This window comes from Micrasema longulum, unplaced genomic scaffold (genome assembly GCF_059751315.1).
Source record: "Micrasema longulum isolate JH-2025_06_02 unplaced genomic scaffold, ASM5975131v1 h1tg000175l, whole genome shotgun sequence".
In the NCBI taxonomy this organism is placed as follows: domain Eukaryota; kingdom Metazoa; phylum Arthropoda; class Insecta; order Trichoptera; family Brachycentridae; genus Micrasema; species Micrasema longulum.
The window spans coordinates 13,708-36,627 of NW_028277380.1; the positions used below are offsets into that span (position 1 = coordinate 13,708).

Genomic DNA, 22,920 nt, shown 5'->3' on the forward strand with positions numbered 1-22,920 from the left:
TAACTTTTAAATTTAAAGCAAAAAAATATCCAGTACATACATTCGTTTATAACATTCTCTAGATAAACTTTGCTAAAGAAACATTATTATAGGCGGCCTCCGTGGTGTAGTGGTCAAGACGCTTGACTCACACACGGAAGGTTCCGGGTTCGATTCCCGGTGAGAACACAAAAATTAAATGTGATTTTTCTCAAGCCTGGGTGTTCTGTGATGTAATTCACCACTGTAATTGGGCTTTCTGGCCTGTTGTGGTGCAAAAAAAAATATTATTCATTTAAACTTCTCAAAAAAATGTTTTTAATGGGGAAGTTCAGCCCTACGGGAAATTAGATACTGTAAATGTTTTTTTGCGCGCGGTAAAAATTGGAGCATTAAATTGTTTGGAAGTTTCCTGAAAATGCACGAAAACTATAATAAAAATCATTTTAATAAAAACGAACTACTTAAAACAACGTCACTGGTTCATATGAATCAACCTATATGTAATATTTCCGGTTTGCTTCCCGTGAATGGACCAATGGGCAGCACTGATCGAGAATAAACGGAAGACAACCTCTGACGTCACACGCGGAGTTATTTCAGAAATACAAAACTTTAAAAATCATTGCGCTGATAACACGATACTTGGTGTTTTCTAATGGTTCATTAACAAATAAAAAATAAAAAAACAATGAACTTCCTCGATTAAACTTTTTTTAAATTACGTTTTACAAGGATTAAGGACCACACTTCTTTGATTTTTCGTATACGAATTTCGTTTCGTGGTAGGATCCTGTACTATTGATTCATTTGATTATTTTTCAAATATACAAGTTAAGACCTCAACCCACCAGATCGGAAGCCGTGTATATTATTAATTTTAATTTTTGTTTATTCATAAAAACAACAGCAATACAAAAAAATATACACAACATTATTAAAAAAAAACATAAAATAAAGCCTAATCAGTTTTCAACATAAATACAATTATAAACATCCAGTTCAGTTAGATATTAATTCATATAAGTGCATGTGTGCGAGTTTTTTTTTTGTCTGAGGATGCGTGTGTAAAAAAGTGGAGTGTGGTTTCGGTAGGTATGTGAATATGTGTGTGATTGTATATGGATGTGAGGGTAGGTTTATGGACAGGGTGAGTGTGTGTTTGATATGAGTGAATAGAAACAACTTAAATTTATAATGTAAAAATATTTTTTTATATAAAGAAACATTTTTTTTTTCATATAATAGTTTTTTAATTTTGGTTTTAAAATTCAGTTTACTGCAGTTAAATATGTCTATGTTATTGAAAAATACATTATAATTACGCGTCAAGCGAATCAGAGGAGAGTTCTGTGCATAGTTGATGCGAACTGTAAACTCACATTCCTTAATAATTTCTCTTTCGGTATTTTTTTCAATTTTTTAATTATAATGTCAAAGAGTTATTTTCTTGGTCTCATATGAAATGTTGGTCTGATTATTTTAATTTATTCATTTGAAGCAAGTAGACGCTTTTTCGCATAATTATAAAACAATGATATGATTCATATTATTTTAGTTTTTACTTTAAAATTAGAGGCTTGGAGACTTCTAGAATAATATACACGATAAAAAACCGACCCTGATAAAAAATTATTCTTTTGAACTTTGAAATCAAACAATAAAAAGTTTTCAATTAAATAAATATTCAAAACGCTCACGTTGTGACTTTTAGCGGAATAAATACTTTTATATTTGTAAAAGAGTGAAAGGATCAGTAACACAACAATAATAAAACAATATTTACGTTTGTCAGACAAAAGACTGGATTACACCCCTTTGGGAATCATTAAGATTACCAAATTACAACAGGGATGGAGAATACCTTAAATAAGGGAATGTGGCAGTCTAGTCATATTTACAGGGTGAAAAATTGTTTTTTAGCGTTGCCTAGTATGTGAAATTATTCAGTCAGATGAATCTCTTCTCAACAATTAAGGTTTCAGCTCTTTAACTTCACTAAAATCAACAAATGGAAGAATATAAGAATTATGGATATTCAAACATAGGCAAAATGGTGAATGTTACACAGTGTGTAAGGTGGCCACTTAAACCAGTCAATGACAGGTCATAAGCCCTGTAAATGCCTAGACTGCCATTTTCCCTTATTTAAGGTATTCTCCATCCCTGTTGTAATTTGTTAATAATAATAACAATAAAAAAACAAATATATGGCACATCAATATGGTAAATAGTATACTCGAACATTCGGAAAATTAAATTAAAACGAAAAAAAAATATTTTTAAAATTGTTTAAGGGGTTTTTTTACGAAATTTGTTGTGAAAGTTGTGGTTATTTTTTGTGCCAGTTTCGTAAAAAAAACTTTAAAGCTATATTTTTGCAGATTTTTATTTTGGTGTTTTGAACAAAAATAAACAGCGACGATTTATGAACCTGTCGTATATAGTTGTACGTATTATTTGTCCGAGAGATCGCATTTCGACAGAATTCAGCCTATTTTCATGTTAAGTTTTCAATTCAATACTTTGCTCCCATACATAAAGGTCGGCACCAGGGACTCTATTGTGAACGCTATCTTCATCTGTATATATCGAGACGGTATACTTAACTTCTGTACTATCTGTATCTTCCTTTGTATGTTCTACCAACTTGCCATATCGACATCATATGATTGAAACGAACCAATGAATGACCGCTAAAATTAGTCCGCGTTCCTTACTTTATTAACATTTGAAATAGTTCTCATTTATATTTTTAAAAAGCTTCTGTGATAGAAAATACCCACTTCAAAGCAATTATAAACTCCAATAAATCCCAATTCAAGCAAAAAATGCTGGCTTGAACTAATTTTTAAATGACTTTTGACACTTGCCAAGACAATATGCCTAACGATCGTCTGTATTTATCTACCGAGTGACTAAAAAGCCGGCTTCTTAAACATCTCGGTACGTTCACTCCAGAAGATAGTAAAGCAGGTGGAAAATTTTTTTTTTTATATTTTTTTTTTATAGTGGCAACTTTCTTACGCCTAGATACTTTTATATGTAAATAGTCAAGAATTTAGAGACATTATTTTTCGCATTTAGCCACTCGTTTCGGAAAATGACAGTTATTAATGTCAGAATTTAATTCGACTTAAAAGTTTACTTATTTCCCTCTTATATTTTAAATAGTCTTTTAAGAAAAAAAGTGCCGACCTCAAAACAATTAAAAACTTTAATAAATCATAATTTAAGGAAAAATTGCTCGGTGGAACAAAAAATTGACACTTTTAATGCGTAGATAAACGTATCGAGGGGTCCTAAACCCGTCGGTATAAACCGATGTACTTACATCAAAACTTGATGGTGGGGGGATTGGTAGTGTATCTTAGTAATTGGTCGGGAGACTTTTATCTTCAACTATGACATCATACTGAAGCTATGTCATTTCAGTGCATAGATATGTGTACCTTGATGTACACTTCCTCTTGTTTCATATCCATGTACCTACCTAAAACTTGAAGGTGGGGGGTCGGTAGTATATATTTGTAATCGCTATAGAGAATTTATCTTCGACTATACCATAAAGGTGAAGGTATGACGTCTTTATCTTCCTATTAAAATCTAGGCCCAGGACTCTATTGGGAACTGCTCATTTTTGTACTTTAGTGATAAATAAATACTTTGTATTGGATTAAGAGAATAAGACCTTCATTTGTTTTAACCGTAAAAAACTCATTTATAATTCCTAAACTGAATTTTCACGATATTCTGAAGGCTTAATGCGTGATTTTGAAACCTTTTTTTTCCTATTTGCGTAGTCAAAACCAATGTCATACATATCAATAAAGTGAATAAGGCAAAACAATTATCATAAACAGTTTTTTAAACATTTAAATACTCATATTACAAGTACTACTTAATGGGTCTTCATATTTAAGACAGAAATATGTACCTGTTTTTATCAAAATGTATCTCCTCGTATTATATCGTCATCATCATTACAGCCCTGTAGCTGTTTTTTCTACACCAGCTAAGGTATTAAAAATTTTAATATCTAGAATCGTCGCTTTCCGAATATAACCGTTTATTTTTGACGAACAGCGCGCGTTCGGGAAAGGCAGCTTGGTTGACACAAATCTGATAGTTTTCACAAACTACGAAACGGAAGCTCTGACCGAATCAGATAGACCGTTCCACACTATTTATTTTTAATCAAAAATGGACACCAAGCCGTTGGAACAATATGCATAATCCCTCAGTAATTACACTTGCGCCTTTCCCGAAATTATCAACCAGCCAGTATACCACATGGCGACGGTATCTACACACTGTCTACAAAAGCTACTCTTCGGACATCCATCTCCTTTTGTTTACCATAAAGTTAAAACAGTGATTTATTTATTTAGTTTTTTATTTATTTATTTATGCTTTATTAAGTTAGTTCATAACATTTTAAGAACTAATATAAACTTTTAATAATATTACAATTTTTTATCAAAATTTCTCAATTACATATTTTTTCAAATTAATTTAAATATTTCAATTTTTTTTTATTTCTTTTATTTCTTCAGGTAACTCATTGTACAGCTTCAATCCCTTGTACAATGACTTTTGAGATTCTGTTTTTTTCCTCATTGGTAATCTTATCTTTTTTTTACCCCTTGTTTCATATGTATGACATTGTTGGTTAAATTTTATTATTGTTTTTATTTTATTCATCCCCTTAATTATTTTATGTTTAAAAATTGCCACATTATATTTAATTTGTTTCTTTACTGTGAGCAAGCCAATTTCTTTGTGCATTCTTTCTACATTAGAATATATAATTTTTTTTAGTATAATCCTGATTGCCTTATTTTGAAGAATTTGTAAATTTTGAATTTCTCCTTCATTACTTCAAAAAAGAATGGAAGAACAGTAATTTATGTGTGGACATATTATTGTATTATATATTAGAATACTACTTTTTAAATCTATTACATTTCGTAATCTTCCCATAAATGTTTTTTTTTTTTAAGTTTTTTTTTCTTAAATATTGAGTATGTTTTTTAAAATTTAAATATCCAAGTAGACCCCGAGATCCATTATTTCGTCCACATAATTTATATTCATATTATCAATATTGATTTTGTAACCCTAGGGTATTATTTTTTTCCCAATATTCATATATTTTGTTTTTGATAGATTTAATTTCAATTTATTTACTTTTGACCATTTTGATATATTTCCTAAATCGTAATTAATTTTATTTATCATCTGCAAAAAGTTGGATTTTACAATACTTAAGAGATTAACCGATGTCATTTATGTATATGATAAACAATATGGGCCCTAGCACTGAGCCTTGGGGTACTCCTAATTTATTTTCTATCGGATTTGAAATAATATTTTTAACTTTCGTTATTTGATATCTGTTATTTAAGTAGCTTTGAAACCAATTCAAGGCATTTCCTCTTATTCCAATTAATTTTAATTTTTCTAATATTCTTGTTCTATCAATAGTCACAAATGTTTTTTTAAAGTCTAGAAAGTCTAGCTTACTTCTTGGCGTTAACACTTGACAAATTTACTACTATGCTCTATGTTTACGTTTATTTTTTGTAAATGTATTGATATCATTAATTTATCTTGCTAGAATTCCACTCGTCCATGCGCTTTATAGCTGCACAATGATTGGTTATCTAGCCTTCATATATCTATACTATAAAATATCTAAATTTTGTTAATGGGGTCTAGAATTCCAATCCTCCATGCGCTAGTATCTGCAAGACATGTTGTGATCTCACTCCTTTTTTATCATTTATATTATTTTTCTTTTATTATATTTAAATATCATTAATACACTAAACTTATTTGTCAATTTTAAAAATGTGTAAATGGGGGCTAGATTTTTTACTGTCCAAGCGCTCTGAGCTGCAAGACTTGTAAGGATTTATTGTACAGCGCCCTTGAGGTGATTTTCACAAAAATGGCACTATAAAAATTATCCAACTATATATACATATATAAATCTACTCTGGCATACAAATGTTTATCGCAGGAGGCTAAACTAGCAGTTCACAATGGAGTTCTAGTGCCAACTCTAATGTATGGGAGTAAAGTATGGAATTGGAAAAATTATGAAAGTAGGTTAAATGCTGTCGAAATGCAATCCCCCAGGCGAATGTGTGGTAAAACGATGTATGATCGGTGCACAAATGTCGAAATCCGTGAACTGTGTAATGCTGAGACATGCATTATCGACAGAATCAAGAAAGGGGTGCTGCGTTGGTTTGGACATGAAAACCAAATGGACAGCGAAAGAACGGCTAAAAAGATCTACGATACGAATGTTGATGGATGCAGAAAACGAGGAAGACTGAGAAATGCATGGCACGATCAAGTCCATCAAATACTTGAAGATGGACATGTCAAAAGTAGGAATAATCGGCGTGCGTGCATGAAAAGATGTATGAATGTAGAGGAAGCGAGGTCTGTATGCAAAGATATAGTGATATGGCGTTCTATACTCTCTACCTACCCCTTCGGGGAAACGGCGTGATGGTTTGTTGTTGTTGTTATTGTTGTTAAACTAGTAGTATATTTGTACAACGACTATGGTAAAGATTATGATAGAAGGATATGGTAGTAAGATTTGGATGTTAGTTTAATTGATGTCCTGAGGACAAAACGGGTGTGTCTCGAAACCAGTAGACACAGAAAAGTCAGTTAGAAGTGATACACGGTGTTTCAGGGCCAAACTGTGAAACTTTAAAAGGAACATTCCTCTAGTAAACTTTACCAAAAACTCATATTTTTTAATGAAAAAAAAAATGAATACCAAGAAAATTCTTTATGTCTCGGACTAGCGACCCTTCCACAAAACCTACTCTTCCTCTATCATACCGCTTTCCTATCCCACGTGCGATGCAAACCCTTTTGTTAGTCAAATACGATTTTAATCTGAATTATTTTTTTTGCAATAATAGGGAAATATTACATACGACGAATAACGATAAAAGTATATGAAATGGATTTAGAATCATTAATTGTATTTTCGAAATCAATATGGATATTGTGGAGAAATATTTTCATACATAAATTTTATAAAGAACTTCAATAGAAATACGTCGCTAGAAAAACGCAACGTGTTTGGCCTTGACAGTTGTGACGTCAAGATTCGTGACTATGTTCCAAACAAATTTGAATGGTAATAAAAAATAAATATTAATCGTGACGTATTAGAGGCGTGGCCAATGGAATTACCGTTTTTGCGGGAATTCAAAATTATAAATTTTAAAGTAATTTTTATGCTTCTAATAATTAGAAAAAAGTTTTTATTTACTGGACAGTATGTCATAGACCTATATAACTTTAAAAATGTTTTTTAAACAAGTTATATGTTCATACTGGAATATTTTTATGCGTACATCATAAAAAATGTTCCTCAAAAGTTTCGCGGTATGGCCTTAAAAACTCGTGTATACCTTCAAGTTAGTAACATTTAATTAAATGTTCGTCCTCAAAGTTAGTGATATAAATACTTATTATATGAAATTAGTAGAATTAATTATTAATGAATTAAATTTGTTTCAGATACCGCTCAATCGAGGATGAATCTCAAAAATCTTAATCAATGTTGGACCGCTGTGGACAAATTAATATAAGAAAAACGATTAACAATAAAATAATATTAAAAATTGCAGTAAAACTGATCTAAAATCCAGAATAAATCATATCTCAGTGATTTTTAATACAAAAGTGGCATTAATGTGCATAGTTATAGTGGTTTATCTTTAATAACTGTCGTTATTTTTTGTAAAATTACATAATTAAGTGGTTTATTTTATTAAACATACACAGTATCCAAAATGGCGTCGAATGATGAACCAGCTGTGATTGTGAGACAGGCGTATAAGTATTATGGAAAAAAAAGTGATCCTATGAAAAAAATAGTTCTCAATCATTTGAATATGACAGTGGAAAAGGGAACCATGTAAGTACCTTTATTTATTTTATTAATTATTTTAATGGCTAGTACAAAATATATGGATAATACAGGATGTTCTTTAAACCCTATCACATCCGAAACCACGATGATCAGTATGAGCAAGAAGACATATTGGCACGTTAAAATATTTTTTTATAACGATTTTTTTTTTTTTTTTAAGATTAAAAAAACAAATGGTTGCTAAATTTTGCGTGGGAGAAATGAGGAGGAGGGAGGGGGGAGTCTGACACAACGTTAACCGCGCGGCCGCGGCCCCCTCGCTTCTCCCCAGCAGAAGTAAGCAACCATTTGGTCTTTTTAATATTTTATTTTTACAAATTTTCTTCGTTCTAAATATTTTTTTAAATATGCTAATATGTATTTTTGAACATAAGTTGTGTCTGTTTTTTTCCTAATTTAAAAATAAGCACCAAAAGTAAAACAAAATGGTTAATTCAAAATTCGTTAATTCGTCATTCGAAAGTTAATTTTATGCTCTACAAGAAATTGTATTTATTTATTTATTTTATATATTCATATTTTTTCCATTACAAACTATGATAAAAATAATGTGACCTCACTGGGGTTACCCGTGTCGAGGGCACTTAATAATACACTTTTTTTTTTAAATATGTTTACATGTGAGAATAATCAAAGAAGACTTAATAAACAGAGGTAATTTACAAAATGTTTAGACAGTTTTAAACACTACGTATTTATGTTTAAAATTAAATATTTTTATTACAAAATGCACAATGACAGAACAAAAATATAACATAAGCTATACATTTGCTCTTACGCCACACATATTATTTTATTTGATTGTAAGCTTTCGAAATATCTTTTCTCCCTGGAACCTCAGACAAAACTTACTTTCAATATCGCTAATCACAAAACTAACGATGGTTTTCATATATATTATCTTTTTTTTTGTGTTTTAAAAATATATATAAATTAAATAACAAATTACAACAGGGATGGAGAATACCTTAAATAAGGGAATATGGAAATCAAGGCATTTACAGGGCTTATGACCTGTCATTGGCTGGTTTAAGTGGCCACTTTACACATGTAACATTTACCATTTTGCCTATGTTTGAACATCCATATTTCTTCAATTCTTCCTTCTGTTGATTTTAGTGAAGTCAAAGAGCTGAAACCTTTATTGTTGTGAAGAGAGGAAGAATAGATGGAAGAATTGAAGAAATATGGATGTTCAAACATAGGCAAAATGGTGAATGTTACACAGTGTGTAAAGTGGCCACTTAAACCAGCCAATGACGGGTCATAAGCCCTGTAAATGCCTTGACTTCCATATTTCTTTATTAAAGGTATTCTCCATCCCTGTTGTAATTTGTTAATCTTAATGACCCCCGAGGGAGTGAAATCCAGTCTTTTGTCTATGAACATTTGGACAAACTCAAATATTGTAAATTAAATAAATTTTGAAAAAAAATATCCAAAATCACACGTGCCTTATATGAGACGCTGGGTGTCTAGTACGTAACAAATAATTTTTAAATACGACATAAATATAATTAAACAATAATATTTTCATGACTTTTTGCTGAACATTTTATTAAACTTGAGAGAAATAAAATATAAAGTATGATTTTATTACGGACCTGTAAACGGCTAATAAAAAACCTTAAATAATGCATGTAATTAATTTGAATGAATACCTAACCTTAAAAAATAACTAAAGCAAAATAAGCCGATACATTTAAAGATTACCAATTATATTATAATTTTACCCCATTATGACTAATGTACACGATCTGCTACATACCAATAATCGGTGAATAAAAGTCATTTCAAACATGTTTGTCATTCAGTGACTAGTTTATTACATTGTATACATACTATCCTTTGTAATTTAGTTTAAAAAGTCGCCACCAGCGTTAAATTTTTCGATATAATTTGAAACAAAAAGTCAGTTGCACGTATTTGTCAAAAGTGTAATTTGGCTAAAGTTCAAAGGGTGATTTTTTTATTATTTTTTATTTGAAGTTATAATTCGGTAGTCAGATGGCAGAAGGGACCATCTGTAATGTTCAAAAATGTTCAGGATAGCTCAAATACGTCTCGATTTCATATTAATAATTAAAAATGAAATAAACAAACTATTGTTAGACGTCACTCCCCATTATGAAATAAGAATTGAATTTTCTTTTACGTAATGGGAAACGTTAATTTAAATACATGTATTTAATTAAAATTGTGTTTAGTTGTTATATTGTATATTCATATTTGTTATCTGCAAAAAAAAAAGATTTAATTAAAGTAGTTCAAATACGTACATTTTTAAATGAGAATGTTTTTAATCAAATATATCAAGTGAGGAACAAATGTTGCTTTATAGGATTGTAAAAAACTCGGACTTGTTTGGTAAATCTGGAAGAAATATATATTATAAAAATGTTTAGTATTACTATTTTTTAATTTATAATTGGCAAATTTATTGTGTGATTTATTTTACTATTTGTGAACCGAAAATAAATTTATGTTTTGAGGCATGGAAAACGGGACAACGAAACATCGATTTAAGCTAGGAGCCATTTGCGAGATAGTGACAGAAAAACAATGTTCAAATACCTATTCATTAAAATTGTCTAACACCGCATATTCTCGTAAGTCCTCGGATACGGTTTGCCTTATTCACATTTTATCATCTTCGTGACCATCGCGTGATTTATCCGACAAATATCGAACCCGCAGCCTTGTGTTCACTCAAGTGGAGTACCTCTCTAGCCAAGTTATCCTAATATTGTACATCCAACGATTAGCCACTGTTCATACGCTTAATTTAATTATTAACTTATTTATTAACGCTAAAAGGCCTTTTACATATGCAGAAGTTATAAATAATTAACAAATATTTAAAAAAATTCAATTAAAAAAGAAAAAAATGTACAATTAAAAACAAATGAAAATACTAGAATTTTTTATTTTTTTTAAATGATAATAATTGGCTTTTGGAGTTTGATAGAGTTACGGCAAATACATTTTTATATTGGTCATCAGTGTGTTTGTTCCCGAGAGAGCGAATTCTTGGGAAAAGAGAATTAATGTATGAATTTGACTTAGATATATTAATATAGCTAAAAAAATACACGCATAAAATACACACCTTCCACATATAATTTTTAAAATTTTACCGTTTATTTTATTTCTTTTATTTTATTAACATAAACGGCAAATCTGTTATAATGTGGCAAATTTATAATACTAACATATTTGGCTAAATATTTTTTTTTTAAATATAAACTTTCTTTTACCCAAGATTTATAAACAAATAAAACCTAAAAATTATACAAGATTAAAAAAAAATATTAGCCTAAAAATTTTACAACATATTCAGTAGAAAGTCATTTTCAATGAGTTGTAGATAACAACTCGTTGAAAATGACCCTCAAAATTAAATATTTGGGTAAATCATAAAAACGCAAATATTTTTATTTTTTTAAATCAAAATTTTACCCTCTTCTCGAAAAAATTCGCCACCACTACCCTGGGAGGTTGAATCCAGTCTTTTTCTACAATAATTCGGACAAACTCAAATATTATTTATCACTATTACAATAGTAATAAACTAAAATAATTTATTGTAAAACCGAGCGGCTAGATATTGTTTTTAAGTGTCCGAGGAAAAAATAATTAAAATATTTAAACACATTTTAACGAGATCGTTTTATACAAAGTTTACTTAATAATATATATTTATTTAATATTTATTTATTTATTTATTCATTTTAAATTACACTAATTTAAATATTAATGAACTTATTAAGGCTTTTTAGGCTATGCCCGTGTCAAGCCATAATATTTATTTATAAAAATACAAAGTGAAATGAATTAGATTAAATTATAATGACATGTGATGCAATAGAATAACAATCTAGAAAAAAAGGTATAAGTAATAAATAATAAAATTCCAATGAATACAATGCAAAAAAGATAATCAGAAATAATTTTTAAAACATAAATTATACAAATTAAGATTCACACATAATCAAATAAACAAAATAATGGTATCATTAAAATCAACAAAATAAAAGTAAAATATAGTAGTGTTAAAAAAAATCTACATAATAGTATCATTGAAATCAACAGAAAAAGAATATAGGTATATATAAAAACATAATTGAAATAAAAATTCGGGGGCTTAGGGTCATAAGGGCGAAACTACAAAAATGCTGTTTTGTGTTAAGTACTAATCTGATATCTAAACAAAATATCCTATTAGTGACAAAAAGATGAAACTCATCCGATAAGTAGTTACCTAGATAAATTTGTGTGAAACTACAAATGAAGCGTTTTGTTTAAAGTCAGAAGAATAAAACACCTTTTACATCATTTTGTTAATTTACTAATGTAAGCGCAAGTTAGGGTCATATAGACGAAAGCGTAGTTTCATATGTTTGTCTGTAAAACATTTTATGCTCTATTAACTGTATTTTTTATTTTCTTTATTTGTTACCCTTAAAAGACAGTATTATTTTTGGAAAACTGTTTTATCATTTATCTAAAAACTGTGTTTTTGTAGTTTCGCCCTTATGACCCTTAACCCCCGAATTGAGATATGTTATCTAGGAACTCACTCAATACTATAGTAAGAAATATAAAAAATAGGAGTAATAAATAATATGCCAAATAATAGTACATACTAAATTAAATAATACATAATGAAAAAACATAAAAATATTAAAATGTAGTAATAATTTAGCTGAAGTTATCATTCCCTTTCCGCACATAATGATGCACAGGGCACTGCATTGGTACACCAGCCGCAGCGTATCTTGACAATTTTTGTTACATGAAGGTAAGATAATCAGTCTTACGCTTCAGTTACCAGTCCAGGAACTATGAAATAATCGAGTGTGAAAACACCCTTTTAAATCAATATTTCATATCAACCATGTCGGGAATCGAACCCGAGACCTCATGCATGGCAGGCTAACGCGCTGACCATTACACCACAAGGCCGACAACAGCTGAAGTTAACGCCGTTTTAAATTAGTTTAAACGACATTCGGCGGGGCCATAGATGAATGGCATGAATTGGCCCGGTTTTTTTTTGCACAGAACTTAATTTTCCTTGACCCGCCATTTCATTGTATTAAGTGTTAACACGAAAAGTGTCGTACAAAATAATAAATGTTTTACGTCAAAGCATTTTTTTAATTTTGTGAGCGAATGGGTACAAAAATGGGAGGAACTGGGTAAAGGCATACCATGAGTACTAAATCAGTTTAAGATAAAAGGATGCATACTTGGGTACTAGCATTGGTTGTCTGAACTGAACTCTTGTCCGTCTGTGTTGTTTTTGTCCCATAGAAAGGAAATGGTAAATTACAAATCTAAATAGTAGACTAACTCAAGAGAACCACGCGCCGACCATGCTCTAGGACCCGTTTCGTCTGCTTTAAGGTCTGTGAGATTGTTAGGACGATTAAGGTCTTTGCATAGGATTGTTTCTACTGTTGGTATTAGGAAAATGGTTTTTGCGAGGAATTCAGTACTATGAAGAAAAGTCATTTCGCCTGAGTTCGATAGGGATCGTGTTAGGATCTGTGTTAGGACTTTGCCGGTAGTGTCTTGATGATTTGATGTTCCACTGTGATTTGTTATAGATACGTATTGTTTTTCTTCTGTTGATTGAGCGCATGTTGTATAGGGCAAATTATTCTGATGTTTCCTATATGAATTTGGGTTTCGTGTCGTTTGATTGATTTGTTTGTATTACTACGTTCTTCTTCTGGAGCTTACGACCGCGGTCTCAATTTAGAACTAACACTGTATTCCTCCACTGTAATACTGGGAAATTAGAAAAGGGTGATTGTGCTGACCATGTTTATTTGATTGATCACAAATTGACAAAACTGCAGTGAGGGGTACAATGAAAGTTTTAAAAGTTTATTTGTTTTGTTATTTTCGCAGTTTGATTGTAAAGAAATATTAAATTTTCGCTCAATTAGTTTTAAAAAAAATAAATAAATTGATATTGATATGCGAAACTGAAGAAAGACTCAAGTCTTTATGAACAGTTTCGGGAAAGGGGTGGATGCTTTCATTGTAATAAATGGTTTACGTCATTCGAAATAACACTTTCTGCTCAAGATATTGTTTGCTTATATTTTCCATATCGTCCCATCGACAGGACACCAATTAATTCATTATTTCATGTCCGCTCCCAAGCTCAATTTCAATTATAATTTTATTTATTCATTTATATGTACATTACAAGATGGAATATCTTAATTTATACATATAGAAATAATTAATATAATTAGATAAAATTAGGTATCAACAATATTTTGAGTTTGTCCAAATTTTTGTAGACAAGGACTGGATTCAACTCCCTGGGAAGCTGTATATATTAACATATTACAACAGAGATGAAGACCATTTAAGAGAAGGTAATATAGAGTTCCAGGCATCTACAGGGCTTATGACCTGTCAATGGTTGGTTTAAGTGGCCACTTTACACACTGTGTAACATTCACCATTCTGCCTATATTTGAACATCTATATTCCTTCAATTCTTTCATCTGTTGATGTTTGTGAAGTCAAAGAGCTGAAACCTTTATTTGAAAGAGCTGAACTCTATATTACCTTCTCTTAAATGGTCTTCATCTCTGTTGTAATATGTTAAAATTAGGTATATAAAAAAAACACGTAAGTATACATAATATCCAGAGAATAATATATTAAAAAAGTAAGAGAATCTGGTAACGAAAAACTCCCTCAGAGACGTGAAAAATGTCAATGTCCAATGTAATATTGTTCAACATAGAGATAGCCCTTCCAACAAGCATAACCATTGGCAAGTTGGTCCAGTACATTGGAATGTAAAACAGTCCATGCTGGGTCTAGTTGTAGCATATGGTGTCCACAAAATTCCCCCAAGCATTTCTGTCGGCTGCCAGCTTCTGTGCATCCTCCCAAGTCAGGTTCGTATTCCGTAGTTCTGACACGAACCGCCGACGAACAGTCAGCAGTGGACGTCCAGGACGTCGAGAACCTGATGCCTTGCGAAGTAGTCAGTCGTGGTTAAGGCTCTCAGAAGTCATCCGCAGCACATGCCCAAGCCAACCGTAGTGCCTCCGCTTGATGACAGTTGTCACCGGAGTTTGCTGCGTCCGTTCTTGTATTCCTTCATTCCTCACAAAGTCGAACCACCGCACACCCAAAATTCTTCTGAGACACCTTTTCTCAAAATTCAGAATTTCGCTGCTTTAGACCCTAGTGAGGTGCCACGATTCGCATCCATAGAGAAGAATAGGTGTTATGCAGGCGTTATATAGGCGGCATTTGGTTTTTACTGAGTAAATATAATTAAACCAATATGCAAAACCCACTATACACCTTCACCGGTGTTGCACAAAATTCTCCACTTAAACCAGCCAATGTTAAGAGTGCAAATGTGAATGTATGTGAATTGTTTTTATTCTTTTTTTTCTGTTGTTTTTCTTTTCTTCAATCTCTCTGGTACTCTCTTAATACCCATCTACAATTCCTCTTTCTTGTCTAACTCATATAGTGTCCATGCGGCTCGACTGTGGAATCATCTCTCATCCACCATCAAAAATGTTACTACATTATCTCTGTTTAAATCACGTCTGAAGAAACATCTCCTTTCCCTTCCTCTATCTCTCCTCCTTTCCTTTTTCCTCTTTTTTCCTTTTTGCAATTGAGTAATAGTTTTGATTTAAGGTAATTTATAAATAAATACGTTTATTTCAATTTTTATATATCTTTAGCTTTTTAATCTTTTTTTCTACTGACTATGTTCTGTAACCTGAATTATAATAATAAAACTTTGGCAACTTTGGCAACAAGCCCGCCAATTTACAAATAACACTATGTACAAAAAGTTAAATAAAAAAAATAAAAAAAGTATTCAAAAATCTGCGTATGTAAATCTTTATCAATAAATGAGATTAAAAAAAAGAAAATAAAATAAATAACTAAATGACAAGTAATAAATCCTGTACATGCTAAGCCTTCCATACTCTTTTGTCTAAAAAAAAATCCATCCTTGTTGAAATATTTTAATGTTATATTCCTTATTAAAAATGGGAATTTTTGCTAGATTTTGAAACATCCGTGCGTTCTTTCGCTGAAATACATGTTTTAATCCAGCTTCTATATTTTATTCTAATTTATCATATTAAGAAATGAAGAACTAAAACCCCAACCGCCTTTGCGCTCTGTAGCTGCAAGACGTGTTGGGGTGCTATAACCGCTAATTTCTCCTCCCGCGAAAAAACATTTATTTGCTAATGTTGTACATGGGGCTATGAAAATTATCCAGAATAATGTTAAAGAATTCAAATTTCAATTTCGTCAAATAATAAAAATTATTAGGATAAATGTACTATTTTTTCTCATTTATAATTTCTTAATTTTATAATCGTTGTATTACGAGATCACGGCCTTTGATAGATCACTATTACAAGTCACTATGATTACAACCGTGACATTGGCTGAAGATTGCAATATCAAACAATGTTCGATGAATGTCACAGAAAAGTAATAATTTACACTTGCAATGAAGCTCTGATTGAAAAATGCATACAATAGACAATTAGATGCGAAATATGCAATTTGCATAACAGTGAAATAAATTTACATACTCACATTTCGAAAAGTTTAACAAATAGAGTCGTGATATTCTGCTATTTTTTTAGTATATTTATATTGTTCGTGCAATCATATTTTATTAATTCACTTTTAATTTTTTTTGTAACGTTCGAATGTCCAAATGTAGACACGCTAGATTTCACTCCCTACGGAGCGAATGAACATCTAAATTTGTTTCAAAATAGAGGGAAAACATTTTCTATGAAGAGAATAAGAATATGGATGTCAAGGCAATTACAGGGCTTATGACCTGTCATTGGCTGGTTTTAGTTACGACATTAAAACTGTAAAACATTCATCGTTCCGCTCATATTTTTGAATGACATAATTTATTAATTTATTCTACTAGGCAAACAAACAGTTTGTACACAAATATTGTCCATTTCTTTGTACATTAGTGTAAGACACTCATGCACACACCAAAAAATTGTTTATACTTAATACAACAATTTAATTAATGAATTATTTGCTGAACAATATTTTGAGTTCATCCAATTTTTGAAGACAAGAACTGGATTTAATCCCCTTAGGAGTTTTTTTTTTTATTAATAAATTCCAACAAAGCTAAATAACATTTTTGTACCTTAAAACTGAAAGGCTGGAAGTCACATTGAGTTATGAATGTCATTTTGTTCACATATTCAGATTCTATTTATCCTTAAAACATTGGAGTCCTCCGGTATACCACTACTGACATCTCTTCTTTCAAGTCGGTCCCTCAATGCTGAGGATCGTGATCACCATGAACACTTCTGATTAGTCTGTTCCACTCCAGTCTGTCCTCAGCCCGACGAACTGACTCATCAAATTTCAGCCCCGTAGCCACCTTTATTTGGTCAGTCCATCTATACGGGATTCTATCCCGGATTCTCCTACCTTCAACTTAATGAATTTTCCTACCTACTACTGAAATAGTTTGTTTTAAAACACCAATAGTGCTGTAATAATGCTCATGCTTTCAACAAAATTCAATGATTTGCTGGTATTAAAGCAGTGGAAACTACCTCTGATGCAGCAAGAGATTTTGCACAAGATTAAGTCTTATTGTCATAATCAACCATACTTAACCAATATGTCATTTCTTTTGCCGTTAATTAAATTTTATTTCTTTTTTTTTTTCACACACTGTTTACTTTCAATTGCGGTTTTATTTCTATTAATATCATGTAATTAAAATTATATTTACCTGTTATTTTCATAAATAATTAATTTTTTAATGAATGGAACGTAATTTAATGTTTTTGACTGAAGAAAATTTTATAAATACATTGTTTTTCATTCAATATTCTACATTACTTTTTATACTAAAGTCCAAGGAAGAATTAGACCACGGGCCGGGCAGTTAGAACAAAAAACATTGAAGTCCAATGTTAGTTATAAAATTGAACCACCTTTGTTCTCCTCAAGCACTTACTCTCAAAGCTCAGACGTTTGGTGTTCTGAGCTTTGGTAAGGTATTGAGATTTGCACCCATATAGGAGTACTGACAAGAGTTACCGGTACCGATAAGAGCAGGTATGAAAGTGAAAAACGAAAATAAGATATTTTTTTAAATTGAATATTACAACCAGAATTATCTTTTATTTAAAAAAAAAAGAGAATACTGTAAAAACGGGTTTTAGCTGAAATATTTCGATAAATATATTTTTTAAAGTATTACCGAAGGAATAATTTTACGTAGAAATAAAGGAAAAATGTCACAAAAATGTATGTGATTGAAAATGCTTGTATTTCTTTTCAAAAACAAAAAAATTAAATTTAGTCTCGGCCACGTTCTTGTTCAATTTATTATCTTTAAATTTTAAAATGAAATTTCAGTTCAATACTTAGTCTTTATTGAGATCCCAGATACAGTTTAGTCTAAATTTGAAATGGCCTAATCTGCCGGTCTAAAAGTAATTATAGTTTAGTTACATAACCTTTAAAAATTATTGTTTTTTATCTAATTTATGTTTTTTTTTATTATTGCGCCATTCGTTTTAAAATGGCAAAATCGTATGCTTTCCTCATTTTGCGTGTGTTTTACCAGACTACAGCCTTAAGTCTACCTCGATAAAAAAGCTTGTGTAGCTTTGAACCCAGTCGGTTGAAAAAATTCAAAATGAGTGGTTAAAGACAAAGTTTTTTGTAATAGCCAAAAGCTAAAGAAGTTACTGACGACTTTCGTCAGTGGAATTGGTCGCAAAGAGTCTGAGAGGTTGATGGTGGCCGTTAGATGGCCAACACATGTACTTATTGTAATAATGTTTTTTTAGTTTTTTTTTTATTGATTGTATTTTTGATGATCCTTATTACTTTTTACCCTGTTTTTTTAATAGGTTTTTTATACACATAAATTGTTTTATTACATCTTTTATAATGTTTTTTTCTATCCATGTTTATTTTTTAAAATATGTATTCTGGTTTTATTACGGATTTTATTGGGTTTTAAATCTGTTTTTACTATGTACTTTATTAATACAACTTGTTTTACTGAGTTTCTAAAAATATGTTTTATACTATGTTTTTACTACATTTTTTACAACGTTTTTTTGTCATGTACTTTACTATGTTTTTCACTACGTTTTTTACCTTTATTTGTTGTTTTTATGTATTGATTACTGTTAACAAGCTTGGAACGGGTAAATAACCCTAGTTAGATATTCAAAGCAACTCTGTTTGTAAACATATATAATTTTATGTAGAAAAAAATATTTTGTTATTATGATTCACCACAAAGTGAGTGCTTCAAATATACATTTTATATTATATTATGTAGGTACTTGTATAAATTGTGAAAAGCCATTGTTGGTTTTAAGTCCATAAAAATTTATGTATGTCATTTATAAATATTTGTAGAAGGTAGAACTGTAAAATATATTACTGGATCTTTCTGATATGGACCCAACTCATTGATTTATAAATAACGTCTCTAAACAAAGTAAATATATTTTTTTTAAATTACAATGCTACGAAGAATAATTTACACAATACCTGGTAGGTACTAATTTGAAATAAAGTTTTTGCGTGAAAGTATTATTTTTAATGTATTAAAATATGTATATGACGTTGATACTATATACACATATTAAAACATACATGAAAAATTACAAAGGATTACAAACATCAATTTTATTATTAAATAGTAATTCATAATCTTCGTAAATCTTTAAAATGTTCATAAAATTCAAGCGATTAATTCGAATTTTCAATCTACGAACTTTTTTAAAAATTAAGAGATTCGAATATTTTGTGTGCAATTCTTATTAGACCTTAAAATTTTCTATTTAAAATAAAAATATGGTCAAAGTATAATACTTAAACGAAAATAAATGTACAATATCTTCCAGCCGTTCTAAAACTTAGTTATAATTTTCGCTTTTAATTTTTTTTCATATTAATAAACATAATTTCAGTACAGCTGTTTTTAGTATGCAGATAAAGTTTACAAATATTTATTAATACACATTTATATATATTTTCAAAACTACTTCTGTGATATTGTTTCGGATTCATTTTCTTTTATTCAAGTGTCAAGCCATTCCTTCCTTTGATTCCGGTAGTCCTTGTTTTGAATCCCAATATACCTACTTCTCCCTGACGGCGAGTCAAGAAAGCAACGCGTGACAACACAATAAAAAAAACCGTACCGCGAACAACAACGAAAACCGTACCGCGAGCGTGACAGTGATTTCGAATCACCAACATATAAGAAAACGTGCAAAGTGACCAGTGCAAACGATAACGGTGTCTTTCTGGACCAGTGCCAAAGGGAGGAAACCGTAAGTCCTTACTCCTTTCATTAATTCCAGGATTGACACTGAAAACCATAACGTCAATTAGTTTACCTAAAATCAAACGTTCCCTGTTTTCTTCGAACACGCGTATCGCGAAAGGGCAGGCCTTGTTTTACAGTCCCGAGGTCGAAGGTATCGAGCATCCAACAGATATATAGGGTGGCCGGAGAAGTGACGTACAAAGGGAAAATATAGGTGCCTCATATTAAGGGGTATCTAAATCACCCCCATGTATGTTCCGTGATTTAGCCTAGTTTTCGAGTTATGTTTTTTTTTTGGGTTTTGAAAATTTTTGATCAGACTGGTTTTAAATTTGTTTTTCTAATTTTGAGAAGGTTTTTTCAAAAAAAATTTTTTCCAGAAATTAATTTTATTTATTTAACCCCGATCCTGTTAAATTTTTTCCAAAACTCTTTAAAAAAATCATAACTCGAAAACTAGGCAAAATCGCGGAACATACATAGGGGTGATTCGGATACTCCTTAATATAAGGAACCTAAACTTTTTCTTTGGACGTCACTTTTCCTGTATTCTGCATAACGAGGGAAGGAATTTATATATTGTGGGATCGAGTAATGATCACGCCAAACGTAGTAGAACACGCCAATCACTACGCTACGGGGTGGACTTTTCTCCACTTAATTTATTTTATTACCTGTAATCAGCCATCGACTCGAAAACACTCTAACAGGATTATGGTTATATTTTACGCATAGATTTGATTTCTTCACCCGCCCAAACGCTGCGCTTTTAAAAAATGAGAAAATGTAAAACCATTAGTTTGTAAATATAAGTACATGAATATTTTCCGCTTTGTGATGTAGTCGTCAGTGCGTTTGCCTACCTTACAATCTACAGCATACAGGTTCGAATCCCGGCGTGGTTGACATGAAATATTTATTTAAAAATGTGTTTTTACACTTGAATATTTCATAGTCCCTGGGGACTGGCACCTTAAGCGTAAGACTGACAATTATATCTTCATGTAACAAAAATGGTGAACCAATGCAATGACCTTTGTACCAATAAGTATGGAATGGGAATAATGAATTTATAAAATATTCACATACCGGTTTCAAGACGTACCTGATCCTGCGTCAAGACTCTCAGAGCAACGACTGCAAAAAAAACTCAGCGTTTTCTGTTGGATACAATACAATTTATTCTGCAAGACCAACAAAATTGCACATAAAACATCTGTCCACATCTTGAACAACGTCTTGGAGTACATTAACTTCGTTCCTACAATTGAGAGATGAAGAACAAAAAAACGTGTCCTTTAAAGAGACCACAGGGCGTGGTAACGTCAGTCAACCCAAGCGATAGGCCCAAAGAGTCGGCCCAACTTAGTCAGCCCAACCAGTCAGCTCGACGCAGTCACTCAGTTCCAGCATGCAATCAGTTCAACACATTGCCGTAACACTCACGCGACATACATACGTCAATTCATTATTTATTCGTCATTTAATAAGTACGCATCAAACATCTCTCCAGTACTCTCTCATGGGCGTTATTAGGTCCGTCGTTTCTTTGCAACAATATTATTTTTTTATTTAAATTTAATTGAAAATTAATTCTAAACTCCAACTCGTTTTTTGCTGTTCACGCTTCGACTGCTGTAAGGACTTCTCAGCCAACACCCTCAATCTCCTATTTTTCTTATTTTTTCAGTTATGGGCTGCTGGGTTCTTCGGGTTGCGGAAAGACAACCCTTCTGTCATGTGTTGTTGGAAGACGATCTCTGGTGTCCGGAGTGTCCAGAGTTCTCGGGGGCGACACTTCACCTGAGAAGGCCAAACGGATTGGATACATGCCACAGGTATTCAAATTGAAATCTTCTAAGAAAATGCTTTTTTAAAATATTTTTGTTTTCCTTTGTATGCAAAATCTTGATTATTAGATTAGATTGAATAGATTATCCGCAGCAGGAATAGACAGTCCAGTAGATTATTAAATTATCAGCACAAAATGGCTTCAAAGATTTGCGATGCAAACGTTGATGGATCCAGAAAACGAGAAACGAGCTTACCACCTTTCATGAAATACAATAACTAATGAAATTAAATATACCTACATACACTTATGCAGTATAATCAGCTTTCCTAAAATTATGAAATTCATTAGTAGAATCATGACTCTTCGAAATATCTATTGGGAGATAATGATTATCAACAGTCACAAGATTATCTAATGATTCAGTTACCTGCAAGTAGTATCTACCAAATTCAAGAAGAAGGTGAATATATCAAACCGTCTTAAAATAGTATATTGAAATCTAAATAAATTCTTTAAAGTTAATACTAAGTGTATATTATGGACTCTGTAATTCTGTTTTGGCGTACAGATGTGTCGGTTGGGGGAGGAGCTGCTAGGAGTATATTAGACCCACTAATAAACGCTCAAAAATATGTTTTGAGAGTAATTCTAAAAATACCATATAGGTCTCCGAGTGAAGAGTAGTTTAAAACTCTACGAGTTTTTGATGTAAAGCAATCTTATTATGGATTTTTTTTTAAATTGAAACTCATAAACACTGGGATACCCTAGACTGGGTACACCGTGCGC

At 31.2% G+C, this 22,920-nt stretch overlaps 1 protein-coding gene across 1 annotated transcript in view; it reads left to right on the forward strand.

The window, feature by feature from the left end:
• The first annotated feature begins 7,537 nt into the window (after positions 1 to 7,537).
• The window catches only part of LOC148283957 (ABC transporter G family member 20-like), a 98,036-nt gene continuing 82,653 nt past the window's right edge, over positions 7,538 to 22,920 (forward strand). Inside the window, exons 1-2 of the mRNA XM_088242892.1 lie at positions 7,538 to 7,939; positions 22,027 to 22,174. Coding sequence (XP_088099018.1) covers positions 7,815 to 7,939; positions 22,027 to 22,174 — 273 coding nt within the window. The 5' untranslated portion in view covers positions 7,538 to 7,814. The remainder of the gene's footprint in view (positions 7,940 to 22,026; positions 22,175 to 22,920) is intronic.